The following is a 23988-nucleotide window of genomic DNA, read 5'->3' as shown; positions in this document are numbered from 1 at the left end:
CTCTTCCTCCTCCTCATTCACATGCCCTCCTAGGCCGCAGGCCCTGCTCCCCTGCTCGGAGCAGCCATATACCAGCTGACAGCTGGACGCGTCAGCCTCTGCCAGCCCTTCCCAAGGGTCAGGTGACCTCCTGTCCCAGGCCCGCTGGGCGGACCTGGGTCTAGGCAGACCTCTCCACCAGCGCCGTAGTGGACAGTGAGCTCTCTGTGCTGGGGCGCCGGGAAGGGCCTCTGCTCAGGGCCAGCAGTCGGCAGCCACCGAAGGAGATTCCTTTCCACTGGACCTTCTCTTCCACACACTCCCTGCTGTGCTTCCAGGAAGGAGGCCCTGGTGAGTGCTGCCTCTGTGGATACGGTGAGGACAGTCCCCCACCCCCAACAAGGGGTCTACCTCATGGAGGTGCCAGCCTGCTTATTTATGTGCGTCTATACATCTGTGTATGTGGGAGTGCTGCTGGGTTGGCTCAGTAGCAGAAATTCTGTTGTTTGCTTGTCTCTCATCTCTGTGCCCTGGCCTTAGAGTCACTCATCCCAGCCTTCCTAGGCTGTCCAGGAGTCTTTAACCTGGGCTCCTGCATGTAGGCAGGGTGGGTTCCGCAAGCTGGGCCTGCAGAGAAAGCTGGGTGGCAGGTACAGGGGTGGGAGCCAATGATTCCCACCATTTAACCCTTCACAGAGGCAGCTGTCTGGGGAGAAGCAGGCAGCAGCCCCTGGGCTCCAGGGACAGTGTGTCCTGTCCCGGCAGCCCCACCCTCCATGGCGGGGGAGGGGTGCACGAAGCCAGGATGACCTCAGCCTGTGGGCAGTGGGCCTATGGCCTGGGTATCGGGTGCCCCTGTGGAGTGTGGGTTGACCACGGGCACTACCGAGAGCCCCTGCCTGGGGTGGTGGCACAGTTTTGGGGAGCCCCTCCCCATGGACTCTTCTTGACCTCAGTAAATCTGAGACCTGAACCTGTCTGAGCCTGTCATGGTCCTCAGGACCTCCAGGGGATCTAAAAACATCCATCCCAGGTTCCCCCTCCAGAGATTCGGATCCCCTGGGGCAGGGCCCAGGCTTCTACAGATTTTTAAAGCTACCAGTTTATAATTTAACCTTTTTACCATGAAAAACTTTAAGCCTACAGGAAGCAGCAGGGGGAATGATATATAATGAACTCTTGCATATCCTACCCCAGGATTCACATGGTTGTGTGACCTTTACCATATCTGCTTCATTGACTACCCTAAGGATAAAGTACTTGAAGCAATTTTTGGACATCAGAGCATTCCCCCTGAAGTACCTCAGGAGGTTCTTACACAACCCCGATGGCCATTATCCCACTGACAAAATGAACACCTCCCGAAGAATGTCCACGTGGAGTTCATATTCATATTTCCCCGATGGCCCCCTGGGTGTTTTTTATTGCTTTGTTTGGACCAGGATACAATCAAGGTATGTGGGTCTGTATGTCTTTTAAGTCCCCAATCTGAAAGTGTCTCTGCCAACCCCCCACCCCCGCCCCGCCTACCCATCACCACACTGACCTGCTAAATGAAAGGGCCAGTCATCCCACAGGAGTGAGAATCTGGCTGAGTCAGACACCTCTCAGTATAGAACAAGCAACTGAGGCCCAGAAAGAAAGGGACAGGGAATCTGAGGCAGGGCCAGGTCTCCTAGTCCCTTCCTGTGCTGTACTCCCCAAAGCCAGCTCCTTATCGAGGATCTGAGAAGCTCCTCCACTGCAAAGGGCCTGAGGCCCCTGGGACCCTCCCAGGGTGCTGCTGAGGACCACGTTCCTCTCAGCTGGGATATGCCCTCCAGCTCCTATGCCCTATCCCCTCTTTGGCAAGCCATATCACCGGCTTTGGGGTCCCTCACCCTCTGAATGGAGCCAGGCACCCCATTCCTCAGAACACACCTCATCAAGGGCAGGAAGCTCCCCTGCAAACAGACACCCCTGAGAAAAAGTAGGGTGAAGTGAGAGGAGACCGGAACGTGGAGGGACATCAACCTTGAAGGTAACTCCTGAGCTCTTGAAAAACTGCCCCTGGGAAAGGCAGGGGCCTCTCAGCCGCCGTTCTGGGCTCTCTGAGGACAGGCCCAGCAAGTCCAGGTCCGGAATGTGTGACCTGGCAGAGGGCCAGGGCGGGTGGGCTGGCTGTGGAGTTTGGGCTGGCATGTCTGCTGCTGCCCTCTGCTGGGGAAAGGCCCGCTCGCGCTCTCCCTGAACAGGCTGGCTCGGCCGAGTGGGCCAGTTCCACCGGTGGTCTTGCAGCATCAGGACCTCTCGCTCTCACGCACACATGCACTTACACATTCGTCTGCACGCTCACACGCTTGCTCCACCCATCGTTACATTTTGACCTTAAAAGGACGTTTCTTCTTGCAGCCATAAAGTTGCCATGCTAACCACTGACAAAACCTCCTGTCTAGCTCAAAGGCCTCTTATGTAAGGCAGGTGGCTGCTGATCACAGTACTTAGAGAAAGGTGTAGAGGCCTGGGGAAGGGTGTCGGAGGTTGGGAAATGTGCCTGTCTGGGTGGTAAGCAGCCTCCAAGATCCCAGATGCAGCTTCTAGGGGGTCAGGTCCTAAGGGAATTAGGGAATGCTGCTAGAGCCATCAGTAACCATGCCCACGGTACCCGAGGGCCCATGATGCTGTCACGAGGTTAAGATACCGTAGGGGTGAGGGAGGAAGAAGCCTCCTGCCTTAGCCACCCCCGGAGTAGCCCTTCCAGTGGCACTGGGATTCTTCAGTCATCTTTGCCCCATGCGTCTCCCGCCCTGACAGCAAGCTCAGAACATTGCTGCTGCCTCTGCTAAGGACATTTGTCAGTGGCTGAAGGGCTTCTAAACTAATAATCGCTGTATTAAAATCGCATTTGGTCCTCAAATTGGAGGAACATTGGGAGATTTTAAATGTTAAAGGAAAAGGAGAGGAAAAAAACTTCTCTCAAAGGATAAAATCAGCCCTGAAACAAGTTTGTGTGACAGAGGAATATGAAGCATTTCTCTGTGGTTCTGGCTATCAGGCCTTCCCTGGGGAACAGATACTCCGCAAAGCCACATATTTCAGCCATGGCTGAGAAGGTGATGTGTGAAGTCCCCCAGTGTTCGGTATTGATCCCATTGGGTAGAGGACCACACAGATGGAGGGCACGCCATCCTACAGCCCTTGAGTCATTTTTAGAGTGGATTTTAAAACATGGCTTTTTCCCCCCAGAAAATAATCTTGTGCTTTCCCAGCCTGGATGGCCCCAGATGATACACAACCCTCTGCCACATGAGAAACTCAAAATCCTCTTGCCCATTACAACCTAAGCAGTTTTAAATGGTTTTCAGGTCCTCTCTTCTCTAATAGATTAAAAAATGCTCCCTTGGGCATCACAAAGACACTGAACGGTACTTGTATCAAATCTCTGGCTCCAGCAGGCCTACGAAATGTACAGTAGAGCTTCAGAGTAGAGAGGGCAGGCCATAAACCATGCTGCTTTTGAATCTGCAGCCTGACACATCTCATACTGCAGTCTTCTTTTGATACAAGCTGTTTCTTTCTTTCTTTCTTTTTTTTTTTTTTTAAGATTTGTTTATTTATTCATTCAGAGAGAGCGAAGAGAGAGGCAGAGACACAGGCAGAGGGAGAAGCAGGCTCCATGCAGGGAGTCACATGTAGACTCGATCCCCGGTCTCCAGGATCACACCCCAGGCTGCAGGCGGCGCTAAACCGCTGCGTCACCGGGGCTGCCCCAAGCTGTTTCTTAATTATCTCTTCCCAAAACACTTCCTGCCCCGTCAGATTTATTGGAATGCAATCCTGAAGGCTTCCTCACCTCACCTTCTCAGGCAACCCCCGCCTCCTTGGCCTGAGCAGGACCAGACAGGCGCTCCCCCAGTCTGGGTGGCCAGGCCTTCTCTCCACCCCTCTAGGCCAGCAAGTAAAGCAAGCCAGGGTTACTGCCACTCACAGCCCTCCCTCTGGTCTCCTGGCCAGCCCTGGCCACTTCCCTATTGCTTCCTGCGTCCCGTCTTCTCCTGAGACAGGCCCTTTTCAGCCTCCCCCAGACCCAGGCACAGCTGGCATCTCCCCCTGCTCAGACCCTATCCTGGAAGTGTGACACCATGCCTGTCACAGATGACAGCAGTACCTCTCCTAAACCTTTTCAACTAGGACTCCATTTCAACATAATTTGTTCCCTACGAGTCCTCCTGAGATACTCATTATACTTTTAGTATCCACTGATTGAGAAAATGGATGATGATAAAAACTACTAGGAACTCAAATAGTGCCTTTAAATGAATCTGTATTTTGGTAATCTCCAAAGTGTTCATATACATTTGAGAGGTTATCATGCTCCAAGAGTATAACTGTTCTGGTCTAAAGATGATGCTTGTGGAGGTGTGGCTTTGGGAGGCTCTAGATCGTCCCTCAGGCAGCAGCCCTTTGCCCCTGGCCCTGCAAATCCACAGTGCCGAGCGCCCCATCAGACCCTGTCCACCAGCAGTGCACCACCCAGCTGGGTATGAGCTCCTGGAAGGCTCTCATGTCTGATGTAGGCCACTGAGGCACACAGCATGAAGAGGGCCTCAGACAGGATCCCAGCCCTGAGGCCTTTAGAGTAGACAGTCTTGAATCCCAGCTAGCGTGCTCAGTAGCTCCTCTAACTGTACACAAGGTCTTCAACGTCTCAGACCCTCAGGTTCCCCACCTGAGAGTGATTCTCTTCAGAAATGGTGATAGTGACTATAAAGCCAGTGATCCACAGGAGATGCTTCACAGGAGAGGCTACTATTATATAGGATATATTTGGGCATGAAGTATCTGCCTGGTTCAAGTGAGGTCACTTTTCACTTCCGGGCTCCATGATAGGAATCTGGCTGTGAGCTGGTGCACTGGTCAGGAAGCATGAGGCTGTGCTGCATAACAAACCACCCCCAAAATCACAGGGGCCTACTAGCACAGAGATGTATTTCTCTGTCAGGCTACATATCCAACATGTATAGTCAGTCATTCAGGGAGTGATGGTGCTTCCAAGATGGGCCAGAGAGAGAGGACATGGGCAATGACTTGCCCTTAAAGTTCCCACTGGAAATGACATCTGTCACTACCATGCACATCATGTCGGCAGAAGCAAATCACGTGGCTGCACTTACCTTCAAAGGGCAAGGGAAGCGCAATCATACCACATTCCCACAGGAAAAAAACAGACTATTTGTGAACAGCGCTGACAATGACCACAGTCAGCCAGCTTGTCTCCAGATATAAGGAGCTGACAGGCTCTCATAAGATACTGTTCATGACGAATTTCGTCTAAGTTTGAACTGGTACAAGTTTGATTTGCGGTCTTGCCTGCCATCTTCCCTACAATGGGAACGGCAGGCTTAAAAAGGGGCAGAGCTTCTGTAATTTTTAATGAACCCGGGTTTAGCATGCAGCAGAGATTATATACACAGACTCTCAGGAAATAAAATGTGCCAACTGGTAGTGATGAGCCACGAGGCACTCATTCCCCTCAGCCTGCTGGTGGCCTCTGTCCCTGTGTCTGGCATCACTGGTATTGTCATCTGTCCCCACTCTGGAAGCCAAATACAAACCCAGGCCCTGCTGTCCATGACCCTCCTTTCAGTCTAGGGAGTGTCCTGCAACCCTGTGGCAGGCTGGCTATCGCTCAGGTCCCAAGGGGCTGCAATGACGGAGGCAGCCCCACGGCGGGGCGGGGGAGGAGGGGTTCATTTAATCACCAGCTGGACAGTGGGGCCCATCAGGGATTTTAGCCCTTGAGCCTCCTGGAGTGAGCCCAGAGTTTTTCATTCAGGACACAACCCAGTGACAGAAGAGGACACCGGGACCTGAGGTCATTTGTTCACTACTCCTGGGGAGGGGGCTCTCAGCTGAACTCTTCTGGCTCGGGGCATCTCCCTCCCTGCCCACTCTCCCTCCCTGTCTCCTATTTCTCCCTCCCCAAGAACACTAGGGTGGGATGCTGGGTGAGGGGCTGGCTGTGGGGCTACAGGGGGAAGTGTGGGCTGGAGAAAGGACATTTGTCTCCCTCTGACACACTGCAGGGAGCCCAGTGTACTCAGTGAGTGTGTCAGAGGGAGTGGAAGGTCCTGTCTCAAGCGGGTGCCTCACCTGCCTCCCAGCACCCAAGCTGAGTCAGTCCTGAGAATAACCCACGCAGTGACAAGCCTCGGGTGGCAGAGACACTTGGGAAGAGGACTTCACAAAGGAATTCTGTGCATTTTGTCATCTGAGTATCATGACAAGGCTATGGCAGTGGGTGGGAAATCAAGACTCAGATGAACATTAGGAGTTCATCCTAGGGGCCTCATGAGGCTAGTGGGAATGCCTGCAACAGATCTGGGCTCCTGACTCCCTGCACAGTGCTCCGAGGAAACAGAGCACTGATCAAAGCCACGGCCCATGCATATAACAGACGTACCTGCATGTAGCAAAGGGAAGGTCTGGGTTGAGAAAGACCTGTCAGCTTGAATTATTTACTTGGGACTTCTGAGGGAGGACTGGGAAGAATGGAGGTCTTCCCTAACTCATTCCCAGAGAATGGGAGGTTGCACAACAAAGATGGTGACAGAGAACAACCTCAAGCTTCCTCGGGAATGGAAGGTCAGCATTAGTGCCAATGGGAAGCCACAGAGTGCCTCCCTGAGCAGCAGCAAACCCACCTGCCTAGCTCAGGGGCTGAGGCCACCGCCCTAATCCTCCTCTGCCCCTTCCCACCAACCTGTGTCAGAACCATACAGCTCAGGAGTAGGAGGACCCTCAGATATCACTTCACCTATACCTTCAGATGACCCGTGAAAGGAAGAGCCCCAGTTTCCCTACCTGTTGAGTCTAGATTTTTTTTTAACATTTTTTTTAAAATAAGCTCTATGTCTAACACGAGGCTCAAACACACAATCCCAAGATCGAGTCACATGCTCTACTGACTGAGCCAGGCAGGTGCCCCAAATCTAGAGTTTTAGAAGTATAGGCTGACTACCCAACAGATACCCCATCACTATCAACTCACCCTAAGTTTGCACTGTTGTGCCATGGGTTGCTTGGATGCCCCTGGCTTGCTCTCTGCTCTCTAAGAAGGTTCAGGCAGGGCTCCTGAGAACATCTGGGAATGACAGTGCCTCTTGGGTCTTGTTGAAACCCCTAGCCAAAGAGTCCCAAAAAGGTCAACACCAAGCCCCAGCTCTGCATTGACCTGCCATGATGGTTTCTGTAGAGGTGCGGAGCCCACCCACCACTGGGACATGCACTTACTCCATCAGGTTGGAGGAGAGACAGGCCTGGGGGACAAGGAAACTTGTGTCCTGTCCCAGCAGAGCCAGTGACTTACAGGTGACTTTGGCCAAGTTCCAGTCTCCTTGGGGTCAATTTTCTGACTTTCAAAGTGGATACACAGTAGCCCTCAACCACCCTGCTGCATGGTGGGTAAGTACGCTATGGGGCACAAGTGTCTGGGTTCAAATCCCTGCTCCCTCCTTACTGGCAGGGTGCACATAGGCAAGTTATTTAACCTCTCGTTTTCCCAATCTCTGAAACAGGCTGATAATACTACCTCATGGGGTAGTTGTGAAGTTTAAAGGAGTTGATCTATACAACACACCTAGAACATTGCCTGGCACCCAGCAAGCTCTCTGACTTTATTACCATTTATTGCTATTTCCTCTCCCACACCACCACTGCAAGGTGACACTGATTCCCTCAGGGCTCCTTCGGGAGAGAGGAGTGTGGGGAGGGAGGGTGGTGGGCTGCTGGCATGGGAGCATGAGGGCTCGCCTGGGATACCACCTGGACACATCGGCACAGCTGGGCTGCCTTGGCAAGGCCAGGCCGGGTTGGTTGGTGTGGGGCCACCTTGGTTCTCTCTTCTTTCTTCTTTCTTGCCTTCACCAAATTTGCAAGTAAGGCTGGGTTTGCCAAGCAATTGTGCTATCTTGTCATATATCAACTTATCCCTGAGCCAATTTCTGATTTGCGTCTGCATCGAGATGCCTCCTACTGGATTCTCAGCTCGTGGAACAGGCTCAAGTGGGGCTCCTTCTTTACAGTCTGAGAGCAGACCCAGGGTAAGGCCTAGGCTGTGGTGTCATCACAGCCCCTTACCATCAGGCCTCAGGCTCCCTGAACCCCTGATACCTGGCCCAGCAACCCTAACCTCCCCCATCATGCTCCAGCCATACAGGCAGCTCTTAGAAGCCTCATCCTACATCCAGCAAAGCAAATGCATATACCAGGCAAAACACCTGTCCCTTCCTAAAGGGGCAGGCACTCTGTGGCCCAAAAGACAGTAGCTAATGTGAGAAAGAGAGAGAGAGAAAGAGAGAGACACCCCTAGGGGGTGAGGGGGTAATAAATGGGCCAGGCTGAGGCTTTCAGCGCCACCTGGTGCCAGAGGTACAGGTGGGTGGCAGGAAGCTCTCTGAGCTGGGGTCCTGAACAAATTGATAGGCACTCCATGCATGGAGCCAGCTGGCCATGCCGACAGTCTGGACTGAAGGTCATTCAGGGCATTAATCATGTCCAGTGCTGCCTAGCTTGAGGGCATCCTTGGCTGGGAGTCCAACAGAGGAGAGAGTATTAATAACTCGGCAGTGATGGGCACCCCTGTAGGAATGTCCTCTCAAACAGGAGGCCAGAAGAGCCTCCCCTCACACTGTCTCCTTGGCACTCTCCTGAGACAAAGTCAGGATGTCTTTCGGGGCTGCATTTCCAGCCCCAAGTTCCAGCAAGCCTGCCCTTAGGGAGGAGGGGGAGCTCTGGCAGGTAGCAGAGAATAAGGCCCAGAGACAAGCAGCCTCCACTTTCCTCCTGCCTCGCTCCTGGCCTGCACCAGGGCCTGGTCAAGGCATTTCAGACCTTGCTTCCCTCATGTGCAAAGCGGCAGTGAGAAAGACTGCCTTCCTTTCAACCCAGAGCTGTTGGGAAGATATAACTACCATGGCAATAATGCTAGAAATAACAATGATAAATTACATTTATGGAGTACTTAGCTCTGGGCCCTCAGCTAACCTTTTCACAGTCTTTACCTTAATTTTGTCCTAAGTCCATGAAGTATCCTTATTATTTCATTCTACAGATGGGGAAACAGAGGCGCAGAGGTTTGGTCACTTCTCAAAGTTACACAGCAATTCTGTCGTGAAGCCATGATGTAGATTAACGTGCACAGCTGTTCTGTACAAAAATGAAGCTTTCCTGTACCCCCTAAGCCCTTGCAAGAGGCTGAGTGCCTGGATAGCAGGGACTCTGCTCTCTTCTTGGGCCTGTGACCAATACTCCCTAAGGCAGGCAGGAAACACAACATGAGGAGTTAAGACAATCTGTGTACTCTGGATGCCTACGGTTATGTGTACTGCTTGATTTTTTTTTAAATGTTTTAATATTTAAATTCAAAGGGCACAGAACAGTATTTAGAGAAGTCTACCTCTCATCCTGGCTTCCTGGAGGCAATCATGGTTACCAGTTTCCTAGGACAGATTATTCTAGAAGTGACAGATGCCTCTTTCGAGTCTCGTTCAACTACTGGTGGGTCGTGGCTGGGAACTGTGGGTCCTTCTGTTCCTCTCAGCACACCATCTCCCTCACACCGTTTCCACCTTCCTCCTCTGCTTTCCAGGGGCCCACAGACAGAAGGACAGCTGTGCTATGACAGTGACAAAGGCCAAGAAGGAGAAAGCTGAGGACCACTGACGGCCTTGCCTCCTGTCCGGGAACTGCCTCTTCTACCCCAGACCTTCTTCCTGTGGATACATGGTTGTGCAGGACAGCACAGATGCTGGGGATGCCAGAGTGGGCGTGCGGCTAGAGCCCTTCCTACACCAGGTCGGAGGGCATCTGAGCGTGATGAAGTACGATGAGCACACGGTATGCAAGCCCCTCATCTTCCGGGAGCAGAGGTTCTACGAATCCCTGCCTCTGGCCATGAAGCGATTCACTCCACAGTACAAAGGTGAGTGTCCAGGCAGCCAGATGTGGCTCTGCGCCTGCCATACTGGGCTGGGCTCGTGCGCATGCACCCACTGCTTCCCCGGGCACTGTGGCGTGTGTAAGAGTTGCCATGGAGATATGCCCCTCTCCCACAGACCAGTTGGCCTTCCCTGTCCTAGTTTCTCTGAACTCTTCAAGCCTCCAGGCCCAGAGTCTAATGCCACTTGGCATCCCTACAAATAAGCTCAAGCCACCAGGCTTTGAGGAACTGAGACTGGAATAAAATGACACCCCAACCCCACCCTGGTCTGTGCTTCGGAAGTGCCACGGCTGGGTCCTGTGACCAGGGCTGGGAAAGACATGGCAGGCTGAGGCCTCCTTCAGCTCCCTCTGGGGACCCAGGTGGGTGGCAGGAACCTCAGGCCTGGGTCAGGGCATGAAGGAGCTGGGACCTGATATGTTGAGGAAACTGGGATGGGAACATCCTCATATAGTGGCCAAGCCAGGGCCATGGGCTGCCTTCCAGGTAAAATGGGGGCAATGAGGCAGAGAGCAGTGTGTGTTCTGGATCTGAGTCCAAGGTGGGTTCAGGGGAGTGAAGGCTGGGTGGGGAGGGCCACCATTTGTGGGCCTCCAGGCAGGGGCACTCTGGGCAGCTGGCCAGCGTCCATGGGACAGGCTTTTTGTCCACACTCAGCCTTCAGGGCATGACTCTGCCAGCCACCAGCCCCTCAACAGGATGATGAGTGCCCAGAGAAAAGACCTCTTTCAAAGGTTTTTAACTGTTGTGACTACAAGCTTCTGTGCTCATCATCTAAGTATCTGCAATAAAAGTGATGATGAAATCCAAATAAGTCAGTCAAAAACTCACTTGCATTTCAATGATCAAGATAACCGGGAAGGACACGGCCTAGCCCTATGAGTGTTTCTCAGAGTATGTGCTGGGATTGACCAAGGCTGATGGGGGGGGGGGGGGGGGGTTAAAATGCATATTCCCAGGCTCCCTTGCAGATCTGTGCACCAGAACCCCTGGGATCAGGGCCTAGGAATCTGTATTCAACATGTCCCAGAGTGAGATTCATTTATATGGGGCCAAGGCCTTGAGCCCCAGGCACTGCTTCAGTCCTGGCTTGCCAAGACCTTCCGAGAGTCTGAGGCAAGATAGATGTATATGAGCACCACACACACACACACACACACACACACACAGAGCACCACACACACACAGAGGGAGGGGCAGATGGCTGGTGTGCAGTCTGTGCATACCTCCCCTGGGGCCTCTGGAGCCGCAGGCCAGTGTTGCCCATCAGCTGTGGATCACTGCCCATCTTGTCAGAGCGCCCACTGGAATGAACGTCTGTCCTTTCACAACCGAACTCAACCTAGTAAAAGGGTGGCGGGATCTTGCGTGGGGTGGCTCCTGCCCGCAGCATTTCACGCTTGTTGGACACAGCTCTGGAGCTGAGACAGACCGCCAGGGCAGCCACAGGCAAAGAAGGGAAATGTAAGAGGCTGCTTAGTCTCCAGGACCCCATCCTGATGCCTTCCCTGTGTCCTGTCTACACGTGCCCATTCCTCCGCGGTGGGGGGTGTAGTGCAGCCCCACTCTCGGGCACCCTCAGGCACTGGTCTCCTGTCTAGACCCCTACTCTATACTCTGCCTCCCAATCCAGGTTGGGCTCATCTCTGGTACCTCCTGCTAATTTGATAGATTAATTGAAGCCAAGGCATCACAGCTGCACGTATCAGCGGTCACAGAACATGCTTCAACTTCTGTCCTGGGGCTTCACCTGGGGGATGGTGTTTCCACACGAGCCGGGAGGGGGCTGGGTCGGGAACCACAGGACACCCCTCAGGTGAGACCACATAGCCCTGCTGAGGGTGAGGCAGGGTCCACGGACTCGAATGACTCCCAACATGAGGTTTCCATGGTGCAGAAACGTGGATTCACTCAGCAGCCAGAACGTGATCTGCAGGGTGCCGTTGGCCAGGCACCATGTAATGAAACACACATCTAGGGAGACAGTAGAGAAAGGCCCAGAACCAGAGCCCTCACACTCTCAGATGCCTGAAGCAGGTGGCTGAGGTCAGGTTTTAGGTGGGAAAAGGTCCCTCCAAGGGCTCTCAGGCTGCGCAGGTTCTCGTTTCACCAGATAAGAAAAGTGGGATCAGCTAACCGTCGGTGCTCACTCAGTGCAGAACACACTGAAAATGGTTTCCACTATCAACTCAATCCTCACAACAACACTCTGAGGCAGGTACTACTACGATCCCCATTTCACAGGTGAGGAGACTGAGGCCCAGAGAGGTGACAGGACTTGCCTGAGGCCATGCAGCCAGTGAGAGGCAGAGCTGGGATTCAGAGCTTCGAGGTGTGGCTCCTAAGGGTAGGCTTGTGGCCATCAAGGCCTGCTCTACCAGCCACTGTTACCCAGGAGACGGGCTCCTCAGATGCCAGGGCTCAGGGGTCATCTAGCCCAATGAAGGAGGGGATATGATTTGCCCAGAGTCACTCAACTGGTGACCTCAGGTCAGGGGGACTGCCACAGGGGGCCTCCCTTTTTCTCCCCCATGGGAAGGGCCCTAGAGAGAGGGGCAGTTTCTGTAGTGGCTACTGTATGCCATGGAGGACAGCCTCTCCCTTCTCACTGCCCTGCTCTGATGGCACCCGGGAATGTAGGGCATGGACGTCACTCCAAAGGGTAGCCTCCCCATGCCAAGAGCACGCCCGGGCCTTTTGCTGGGCTCCTCGGCACAACAGCATCTCAGGGCTGCATCCCTCTGCCTCCCAGCGTACCTGTCAGCTTTGGGCATGCAAGGACATACTTCTAAGTCTGGCTGGTGAACAGATAAGCCAGACTCATCCTATAGACACTGGCAAACAGATGCTCTCACGAGCTTAAAAATAAATACAGTGGATGAAAGATCTAAATGTGACACAAGATTCCATCAAAATCCTAGAGGAGAACACAGGCAACACCCTTTTTGAACTTGGCCACAGCAACTTCTTGCAAGATACATCATGAAGGCAAGAGAAACAAAAGAAAAATGAATTATCGGGACTTCATCAAGATAAAAAGTTTCTGCACAGCAAAAGAAACAGTCAACAAAACTAAAAGACAATCTACAGAATGGGAGAAGGTATTTGCAAATGACCTCTCAGATAAAGGGCTAGTATCTAAGATCTATAAAGAACTTATTAAATTCAAAAAAAAAAAAAAAGAACTTATTAAACTCAACAGCAAAGAAACAAACAATCCAATCATGAAATGGGCAAAAAACATGAACAGAAATTTCACCAAAGAAGACATACACATGGCCAACAAGCACATGAGAAAATGCTCCGCATCACTTGCCATCAGGGAAATACAAATCAAAACCACAATGAGCTACCACCTCACACCAGTGAGAATGGGGAAAATTAGCAAGGCAGGAAACAACAAATGCTGGAGAGGATGTGGAGAAAGGGGAACCCTCTTGCACTGTTAGTGGGAATGTGAACTGGTGCAGCCACTCTGGAAAACGGTGTGGAGGTTCCTCAAAGAGTTAAAAACAGAACTCCCCTATGACCTAGCAATTGCACTTCTGGGGATTTACCCCAAAGATACAGATGCAGTGAAACGCCAGAACACCTGCACCCCGATGTCTATAGCAGGAATGTCCACAATAGCCAAACTGTGGAAGGAGCCTCGGTGTCCATGGAAAGATGAATGGATAGAGAAGATGTGGTCTATGTATACAATGGAATATTACTCAGCCATTAGAAACGACAAATACCCACCATTTGCTTTGACGAGGGTGGAACTGGAGGGTATTATGCTGAGTGAAGTAAGTCAATTGGAGAAGGACAAACATTATATGGTCTCATTCATTTGGGGAATATAAGAATTAGTGAAAGGGAATAAAGGGAAAGGAGAGAAAATGAGTGAAAATATCAGTGAGGGTGACAAAACATGAGAGATACCTAAAACTGGGAAATGAACAAAGGGTAGTGGAAAGGGAAGTGGGCAGAGGGTTGGGGTGACTGGGTGATGGGCACTTGATGGGATGAGCACACTGGGTGTTATGCTATATGTTAGCAAATTGAACTCCAATAAAAAAATAAATTAAAAAAAATACATACATACATACATGCGTACAGGACAGAACATTCCCGGAGGCTAGGGAAGCTGCTTGGCCAACCCGAAACTGCTGTGGTGCTCTGGGCAACACTTTTGCCCATAAGCATTCCTGTGCGCTCAGCTGGCAAGACTGCAGGTTGGGGAGCCTGGGGGCTGGTGACAGGCTCACAAGGCTCAACAGGCGGGGGCCGCACAGTGCTGGGAGCCCACATCCCTGCAGGCCCAGCCCCCATGGAAATACAAAGCAAGCCAGAAGCCGGGCCAGGACCGACATGACTCCTGACCAAAAACCAATCCAAGCCCCAAGGAGTCTTGATCCCACTGATACGCTGCTTCGGTGAAGAGCTGGCAACTTGAAGTCGTCTGCAAGGCAGCTATCTGCTACAGGTCTCGGGCTTCAGAGGAAGGTCTGGGCTGAGATGGAGATGGCTGTGGGAAACGCAAGGAAGATGGACAGGCAGAGACACAGAGCCACAGGCGTGCAGAAAGGCGAAGCAAGGAGGCAGGGCCATGGAGTCTGGCTGGGTAGCTCTGACAATATGAGGAGTAGAAATGACTTGGATTTTATTGGGGCTATTTTGCACCTCTGCTCACCTCCATTTATTTAGACACTCAGATCTGATGAGATCAGACAAGAGCTGGAGCCTAGAGAAGTGGGTGAAGGTCACATTTCTTGTCCTTCCGGGGAGGCCTCCTGAGGCCGGGGGCTCCCCGAGACAGTGGTTTCTGGCAAGAGTGATACCATAGTCCCACCGCGGGCAAGACCAGATGGTGAGCTGACCTTTACAAGACCCAAAAGGGCCTTGCCCTTGTCTGGCACACATCCTGGGCTCTCCAGGCAGCTGGGAGGCTCCAAGCTCCCCAAGGACAAGCACAGAAGCCAGAGCGCTCTCCTTTCCCCACTGTGGAGGGGTGAGCTCTGGGACCTGGTGCTGGCTTCCGGGTCAGGCCCTCTCCAGGGAATAAGCACAGCAACCCTCCAAGCCAAAGAACTAGGAATGGAAACATAAACACCATGTCCTGGGGCCTCTTGGCACCCCCAGCCCTCTGGACTGATGACCCTCTAAGGTAGTGGGATCATGGTTTCTCTGTTCACTCTCACGGAACAGACTGGCCAAAACAAATCTGATAGGGACACAGCAGGAATGTTCCTCACCTACCCACAAGTAAACACAGCATGACGACACTGCTCTCCTGATAAAAGGCTAAAGACCTCGGCTCCGTGTTACAGCTTCTCCCTTCTTCCATACCCACTTGGAGCATGGCCTTCTCAAGAGCTCCACCCCTACTGTGTGACCTTAGGCAACTTATTCCATCTCTCTGAGTCTCAGTAACCGCAGACAAGGGCATCACAGGCCTGCTAGAACTAGGTAGTAACAAACGAAAAGCACAGAAACAGATACCTGGCACTGATTGCTACCACCATGGTTCTTTCTCTGACCTGCCATCAGTCCCCTGTTCTCATGAGCGGAACACCTCTGGTGGGCTCCACCTGGGGATGCATGCCAGTGTTCAGGGAAACCGCAAAATGCCAGGTTCACGTATGGTATTATTAGTAGTATCATTATTAATTCACAAGACTCAGGGGCCTGACATGAGCTGAGGAAAAGCAGAATTCTTTTTAAGGAGCTAGAGAGAACTGAATGTCACTCTTGGGCTGCAAATTTAGGGCACCAGGAATCTGAGATGACAGGACTAGACCGGAGAGACCGCTGAGCTAGGCACAGATGGCCTGAGGAGTGACTTGCTGAATTATAGAGCAGCCCTGAAAGCAAGCGTCTGCACTGACCAGCCAGGGCAGGGACACAAGCAGGAAAATCAGATGCCTTGAGTGCTGGTGCAGCAGAAATTACCACATGTCCAGGAAAGTGACCAAGTGGCCGGGGGAGGAAATAAATACTTGAGAGGACATAATCACGTGCAGCCCCCCTTCTCTCAGTCAGAGTGCCAGCAGAAAATGAGTGGTATATTGAAAGGGGTTTAAATGAGGAGAATTTTCAAAGGGATGGCTCATAGGAGTGCATGCAGGATTAAGAGGACAAGGGGGTGCTGATGAGGCACAGAGGGGCCAGCAGCACTAAAAGGCTGTGACCACCCCTAGGCCCGAAGGCCACAGAGAGGGAACAGTATCACTGACCCAGCAAGAGGGGGGCCCTAGAGGGACAGGATCATGCTGCAGCACCAAGGGAACCAGTAGGATAAATACCTCCACCTTTCTCCTGCCCCACCCCATCTCCTGCCAATGTCCTCCACTGGCCAAACCCCTGGGAAACCAGGGGCAAGGAAGCCACTGGTGCACTCCACAGGGTCAGCCTCGCAGGCACAGAGAAAGGTGGGGACAGGTGGAGGGTAGCTTGGTGAGAGAAGGAGCCAATAGAACAGTCATGGCATCAGCTGCAGGAAGAAGTCTAGAGATCCAGTCCTCGCAAAGCCATCTGTGTGGCTGTCTCCCATGCCACCAGCAAGAGTATAACTCTGACTCCACCAGAACTTGGGTGAGGCCAGGCACCCACTTAGCTCTGATGCTAAGCCTACTCCACGAGGGAACTCCTAGACTGTGCCACCAGAGCAAGAAATCGAAAGTGGGTGGCCACGGAGTCATTGGCATTCGTGCCAGACCTAATTACGTGACCTGGCCAATGTCCCGGAGGAGAAGCCCAATTAGCACATTTGTCCACTGGGTTCCCTTGCACTCTGACTCTCACAAGCAGCGAATGAAGCAGGCTGTTGTGTCTCGATTACAAACACCAACGGTCAGGAGTTACCGTAGCTGGAGAAATCCTACAAGTCTCCTGTTTCCTATCAAAGAACCATGTTCCATCAATAATATTCACGTGCTGTGTGTCTAGCTGAAGGAGATGGCAGGCATCTGTGTTAAAGCCAGAGACCAGGAGTAGGGGTGGGGGTCTAAATTAAGGTGACACAGAGGCCAGGTCCTGGAAGGCTGTCTGAGGTGGGCTTCCTGGAAGAAGAGAGAGGGAAAGGGAAGGGAGACAAAGGATGATGAAGGAGGCAACGGGGAGGAATGGGATGGGCCCCAAATTCCCTCACAGCCACCCTGAGGCAGAGGGGCCCTCTCTACAGAGGACCAGCTCCAATGACGCCAGGTTGTGCCCCGTGGAAACAGCTCTGTCTTGACGGGGAAGGTACCACTACTGAGGAGCCAGAAGGTGAGAACAAAATGTATGGGACTGACTTTGTTCAAAGCATGAAAGGGCAGAGAGATGCAATGAAGCAGAGCCTGTGCCCAGAACAGCCCAAGGCTATTTTCTGCCCTGGGCTCATTCTGGAACAGTCCCCATAACTCTTCCTTGAGAGAAGAGTTAGGGAAGGGGTGGGGGGGTTGATCAGTGACATTACATTAAACTACAATTCAAAAGGATGTCACCTCTTGCAACGCATCCACCAGGTAAATTCCATCTGGTTTCCCCCTCCCTTCCTCCCTCGTGTGCTCTGCAGGCACCATCACGGTGCACCTCCAAAAAGACAGCCGAGGCCATCTCAGCCTGGTGGCCAACCCGCTGAAGGAGAACCGGGGGCCCTTCAAGGTCTCCACGGAGTCGGCAGCAGTGGCACTATGGCAGACTCTCCAGCAGACCACCAGCGGCAGTGGTGGCGTCCACCCCCTCACCCAGTGGCAGCTGGCACACTCGCTCGAGGAGAGGTGAGGGCCATGTGGCAGGATGGCAGAAACCCAGCAAGGACCAGTACCACTCCCACATGCGCCAAAGCTAACGGCTCCCCAGTAGGGACAAGGGAGTGAGAGATTCACATGAAGTCTCTGTCTAGAAGCGCAATGGGACCCAGAAAAGGAATGGATTTTCTTTCCTGTGGTTTTAGAGGGAGGACTGATGTATTTACCTCAGAAGCTGCCGCATGTACGGAGTCCTATGTAGAGCAGGCATTCAGTACATATTTGTTTAATTAAATACCTGTTTCACCGAGACCAGGAAGTGTCTCTGGTGGGGTGTGAGGATGGGGGCAATGCAGAAACCCAGAAGACTTGACACAAAGGAAAAGTGGCTAATGGCAGTCAGAAATCACCTTTCCCTAGCAATCAGGAAGGGAAAAGGAGAGGTCAATGAAGTCCCCCCTGGGACCTCAGAGGCACAGGCAGCTCAAGGCACCCGAGATCCCAGAGAGGTCTCCAAAGCCTCTGATAATGTTAGCTGACCTTTCTCAGATGAAAAGGACCCCTGGGGACTTATAAAACATTTCTGGAAAACCAAAGGGAGCTAATACAATGAAAGTACCTCCCTTCCTCAAGGAGCACAGCGGATCTAACTAAGCCTCTTGGCTCAGCGTCAGGAAGTGGGTACACATGATCTCCATTTCACAGATGGGAAAGCCAAGATGTGGAGGACAGGAGAGAGGGTGGACCAAGGATCCAGGATTCCCACCCCTGAGGACACTTTGAGGTCTCAAGGGAACAATGACATGGCACACTCACAGCCTAAACCCCCAGCCTTCTGATTCTAGGGAGGGTTGCTCTCTCCACGCTGTGTCGCCTCAATAGCACAATAGTAATCCAGGTCACTTACAAGTGAATTTAAACCACCTCAGCCCTCTAAGGAGGGGATGACGTTTCCTAATGAGTTCTTCTGGGGTTCTGAGAGACGCCCTGCCAGGGCTGCAGTGTGGACTGATCTGGTGCCCAGGGCCTGAATGGGGCAGGAGGGGCATACAGAGGCCCTGCAGGCATCCTGGAGAGTAGCCAGGGACAGTCCGTGTCAGGGCCCAACTCTGGAGAGCCCAGTCACAGAGATGGGCACCCTTCTCCAGTCCTCTGGCCATTGCTGGCCTATCATTCGCTTCCGTCTCCCATAGCCCGGCCACGACGCTCCTGAGGTCCGAGTTCCAACTCAATGCCCAAGTCTCCTCGCTGGTGGAAGATGCTAAAGGGAACCAGTCTGAGAGGAGGAGCTTTAACCCGTGGGGCCTGCAGTGCCATCAGGCCCACCTGACCCGCCTGTGCACCGAGTACCCAGAGAACAAGCGGCACCGTATCCTTGCTCACACTCCTACCACCTATCAAAGGGTGGGAGGATTGAAGGCGGGTGGTGGAGACAGACAGACGGGGTGTACACAGGGCCAGGGGAGGGGGAAGTGTGGGGAGAGAGACTGATGTGAGGGACACTTCGAGGCACAAGCCCTCAAACCCAGGACCTAGAAGAAATCTGATCTCTCCAAAAGAAAAATTAGAGAGTGTGGGAAAGTCAGACTGGAAATTGAGCTGAACACAGTGCCCATGGTCAAGCCACTGGCTGTGTCACTGCCACCTGGGCAGAGGGGGCTGGGCTGGGAGGTCTCTGTGTGCAGATAGGAATGATGACTGCCATGCTGGGTGGGGGCAGTGGGAGGCTCAGAGGGATGGGTCTGTTCCCCACACCCCAGCCTCCCTTTTATCCCTCCAAATTCTCCCTGAAGATGTCTTCCTATGGATCTGACGGGGTGAGGGGGGTGGTTCCCCCATCAGGGAAGTGCCCGTGAGGGAGACATTCCTCCCTCATTCTCAGGCTGCCATGTTCTGAGTACATGTAGGCTTGAAACGCCCCCTCTGTCAGCGCTGGGCTCCTTCCTGCAAGACGGGTGACTGGTTTCACAGTATTTACTAAGACACATCTGCAGTCCTAATCCCTAAGAAGCTTTTGCAGGATAATTACTCTGCTGAAATTAATATTCCTGCAACTCATCTCCAAAGCTAACATCAACCCACTTCTCCCAAAAGGTACTGGCCTGTTCAGTGACTCAAGGTTTTAGCCTTATGATTTTCTGCCATAAAATGTAAATTGGGCATGGTCTGCCAGGGATTTCACGCCTGCATTTAGATTTCAATCTCAGAGCAAAAAAGGAAAAAGAAAGCTCACATAGTCATAAACTCCCCTAAATAAATGGACTTTTTTTTTTAATAAATCGACTTATTAAAGCAGCCTGCAAAGCTAATACGTGGAATTCTTAAGGGGGATGATGGGCTTGTCTGTAAGGAGCCGAGAGAGAAGGAATAGCTTTGTGTTCCCAGGCATCCGCCAAGGCATGCTAACGGCCTCCGTAGGGGCAGTGGCCTTCATGTCGGCAGAGCCTTCCTGAACTTGGCGTGACCAGGGTTTCTGCTGCTGGAAAACGTCGTGTCACAATATAAGCACCCCTGTATCCTAGACCTGAAGATGGGGACCCGGCAGCACGGGGATGATGTGTCTGAGGAGAAGAAGGCCCGCCACATGAGGAAGTGTGCGCAGAGCACCTCGGCCTGCTTGGGCGTGCGCATCTGCGGCATGCAGGTAGGTGCAGGGCTGGGCATCCTGGCATGTCCATTGTGGGGTGGTGAGCATGTCTCCCAGACACTTCTGTGTACAGAGCCACGCAGGAGGGAGCTGGGCACAGCCTGCCCAGGCAGAAAACGCTATCTGCCCTAGGATATACTGGGATTTCTAGAAGAGCCCCTTTCAGGAAAGTGCTGCCAAAAAGCCACTTTTTTTTTTTTTCAAACTCTGTCTCAGGGTCTCTGGCAGCTTAAATTTCCCAGTGGCCACGTGGGTCCTGTCCATATTGACAGCAGACCTCTGATGACAGTGTGTGAGCAGGGGCTGAGGAGAGACGTGAAAAAGAGCTTCCCTGTGCACTCCGTGACTTTCTCAGTCTCTTGAAGGATAAAGCTGAACCCTCTCCTTCTCTAGTGCTGTACAGCACTCTGCTTTTTGAATTCTTAGAAGCCATTCCTTCTTCCTACTCCACCTTTTCTGGGTTTTTGTTGTTGTTGTTGTTTGCTACCTGTTCTGGTTAATGAATTAAGCAGATCATAGCCTGCTAAGCTGAGGCAAAGGAAAGTTAGTTTTTTATTGCCCAGACTCTACCCCAGTTTTGCAGCTCTGATGTGGCCTGTGGCAGGGGCTATAGGAAAGGGAAGAAATAAACTTTCCCCACTCGTTTGATTTTGCAGTCTATCTCCCCAAAGCAAAACCAGACACCAATTTGACGGTACACGTTAAAGCTTTCCTTAATTGAAACTGCCACCCTTGAAGCTGGAAGTGGAGTCTATAAATTTGTTGCACAGATGTCCCTTGGAAGGTTTGGAATGCAGTCCTCAAGAGAATGGAGTGTGATGATTTGGGGTGTAAATGGAATCTCTCTCTGGACCTCCAATCTTCTGAAAATGATCTGATTTATTTAGACAATGACGCCTGTCATGTATTTATGACAGCTAATTTAGCAGCCCATCTTCAGCCCTCCAAAGCAAGTCTATCATATCTTTCTGATTTTTTCAGCACTGGTTTCCCATAAACATACCACATAATCTGAAGGCAGGAAAGACCTGAGAAACTGTCTTGGCCAGGTGTGGGCTGCCCTTCCCAGGTGTGCCAGGTAGAGGTGTGCCAAGTCACGGCCATGCTAGCCTCTGGCCTTGGTACAGCCTCTGCCTCTGCCTCTGCCATCTGAATGAAATGGGAGCAGGTGCCACTGTCCCCCCACCCCCCATCAGCATCTCCTCCATCTGTTCCTTTCTGGTGGCCAAGACATGACAGGGGAGAGGAGAGGTGCTGGTGCCAAGGAGGAGCCACCAGTTCCCAGGGCTGCTGTGAGGCTCCCCTCAGCTGAGCTGGCTGCCTGAAAACCCCACCCATACCTGATCCAGCCCGTCTTTTGATCTTTTTATCTTCAGTCAACCCTGCTTTACCTCAAGAGCCATGATTGTTTCCTTAGAATCTGCAGAGAAAGGACTTTATAAACTTAATTGGGGAAATTTGAATCTAGTTGGCTTTCCAAGGCCATTGGCTGTGATTTCAGATTCCTACTGAAGCTTTCTAGCTTGGGTTTGCTAATATTTGAATTGAAGAGGGCCAGAAGCCAGGGTTTAAATCATGATTTGGAGGATGACACTGGAAATTCACAAGAAAGGTGATCCAAAGCTTTTCCTCCTGGGTGGAGGATCACCTTTGTGGGGTGAAGAATATTTAGACCCTGGATTCCTATTAAAAGCTTGCACAGAAAGCATTTTGAAATGTGAAAGATCCCCTGGTGCTTGATGAAAGATCATCCTTCCATTCATTTCAGCCATGCTTGCCCTGCATCTCCCAGAAAACTGTTTATATATCCTATTAGTTTCTGACACTGCAACCATAGCAGTTCCAAGTCTGTTCTTAAGTTGGCAATTCTTCACATTTTCTTTTTTTATTATAAGGTTTATCAAGTTGATAAGAAGCACTTTCTTTGCAAAGACAAGTATTACGGAAGAAAACTCTCCGTTGAGGGGTTCCGACAAGCACTCCATCAGTTCCTGCATGACGGAACCCGCCTCCGGACAGAGCTCCTGGAGCCCATTCAGCACCAGCTCCGGGCCCTCCTCTCGGTCATTAGGAGCCAGAGTTCATATCGGTTCTACTCCAGCTCTCTCCTCATCATCTATGATGGGCAGGAGCTGCCAGAAAGGACCCCAGGAGGTCTGCATTCTCAGGAGGCTCCGCAGACGACCCATGGCATCTCTGCTGGAGGTCTCACCAAAGTTGACATCCGGATGATCGACTTTGCTCACACAACATACAAAGGCTCCTGGAACGAACACACCACTTATGACGGACCAGATCCGGGCTATATCTTTGGCCTAGAAAACCTCATCCAGATCCTACAGGATATTCAAGAGGGAGAATGAGGCTTGTTGGGCCTATCCAGATTTTTTTGGAGTCTAGTTCTCAAAAGGGACCTAACTGCCAGCCAGGGTACTCTAGAAACTGTTAGATGTCTTTGTAATAATTATATCCACATTCAAAAGCCATACAAGGCAGGTATATTACTGGCTGCTAAAGAAACTAGCTCTGGAGGGAATTCCACGTATGCTGGCATCTTATACTAATGCTGGTCATTGGAGACTGGACAGTCAGTGTGAAATGGCACCATTTTGCAGTACATTGGAGGGCTGCGGCAGGAGTGAGAAGCCAGCATTACAGGAAGATTCTGGAGAATTTGCGTTGAAAAATTTTTTTTTAATTTTATTTATTTATTCATGAGAGACACAATGAGAGAGAGAGGCAGAGGGAGAAGCAGGCTCCGTGCAGGGAGCTGGATATGGGACTCGATCCCGAGCCCCCAGGGTCAGGCCCCAGACTGAAGGCAGTGCTAAACTGCTGAGCCACCAGGGCTGCCCCAAAAATGCTTTTTTGTTGTCACACTGAAGTCTTGGCAAGCTATGAGGCAAAAAACTCTACTTGAAGAAGACCTGAACAGTGAGTTCACAAGTGTATGATTTTTCTGGAGCTCACGAATGACTGTCTCCTACCTTCCCAAGAGGCATTTGGGTGGGGCAGGAAGGAGTGGGGCAGATCTGCCCATCTCACCAGCTTCCTACCCAGGGTCTGAATGGGCAAGGGCAATCCAGACACAGCCCTGGCAAATCGAGACCCCAGGTTCTCCATTTTTGCCCATGGAGACAAGGGTCTCTTTCTAGACTTCCGAGTACCTATTGGGAGCGATAACTTGACTAGATCCTGGCCACAAAATGGCTCTAACCATAAAATGCAGCTTCCAGTGGGGGTGGACTGCACGAAAGGATGAGCTACTGATATTAAATTATACTATTTGCTTTCTATTTATTTATTTTGGGGGTAGGGTGGGGGAATCAGGAGAGAGAAGGCTGGAGGGCCGAGGAAACCAGGTGCAATGTTTACAAGACTGGTGGACAAGTGTAAATACGGAAGAGCAAACAGTCCTAATTAATTAGTTCTTCTGCAGTGTGGAAACCCATTACAATGCCCTTGAGTCGAGCATGAAGATACGTTACCCAATTAGGGAAATAAATTTGTTAATAAAATTGCTGAGGTCACCAGTAATTATTTGGTGTGCCTTATTACCCTTTCTGTTTGTTTATTCTGATCACCACACTGTATGGCTGTTCCAATTTATGGGCGACTAGTGTGTACAGCAAGAACAGTTCCCTGGGAAAAAAAAAAAAAAAAGAAAG

At 51.7% G+C, this 23988-nt stretch overlaps 1 protein-coding gene across 4 annotated transcripts; it reads left to right on the top strand.

The window, feature by feature from the left end:
* IP6K3 (inositol hexakisphosphate kinase 3) lies at nt 1-23857 on the top strand. 4 transcript variants are annotated; one of them, XM_072730134.1, is made up of 6 exons: nt 1-354; nt 9608-9940; nt 17499-17703; nt 18867-19042; nt 20142-20317; nt 22216-23857. In XM_072730134.1, exons 2-6 carry the CDS (start codon nt 9742-9744, stop codon nt 22681-22683), a joined length of 1224 nt encoding a protein of 407 aa, XP_072586235.1. In that variant the 5' UTR covers nt 1-354; nt 9608-9741; the 3' UTR covers nt 22684-23857. The 4 variants fall into 4 exon arrangements, with proteins under 4 accessions (XP_072586235.1, XP_025846537.1, XP_072586242.1 ...); XM_025990752.2 differs by having other exon boundaries at nt 138-330; XM_072730141.1 differs by lacking the exon at nt 17499-17703 and having other exon boundaries at nt 138-330.
* Nucleotides 23858-23988: the final 131 nt, after the last annotated feature.

Source organism: Vulpes vulpes, chromosome 1 (genome assembly GCF_048418805.1).
Source record: "Vulpes vulpes isolate BD-2025 chromosome 1, VulVul3, whole genome shotgun sequence".
Lineage (NCBI taxonomy): Eukaryota > Metazoa > Chordata > Mammalia > Carnivora > Canidae > Vulpes > Vulpes vulpes.
This window is presented reverse-complemented; position numbering and strand designations above follow the sequence as displayed.

Excerpts from the sequence above, each read along its gene's own strand:
- IP6K3 (XM_072730134.1), top strand. The coding sequence starts at position 9,742 with ATGGTTGTGCAGGACAGCACAGATGCTGGGGATGCCAGAGTGGGCGTG. Across the intron at positions 17,704-18,866 it reads GCACACTCGCTCGAGGAGAG|CCCGGCCACGACGCTCCTGA; the intron begins GTGAGGGCCATG and ends CGTCTCCCATAG. Across the intron at positions 20,318-22,215 it reads TGCGCATCTGCGGCATGCAG|GTTTATCAAGTTGATAAGAA; the intron begins GTAGGTGCAGGG and ends TTTTATTATAAG.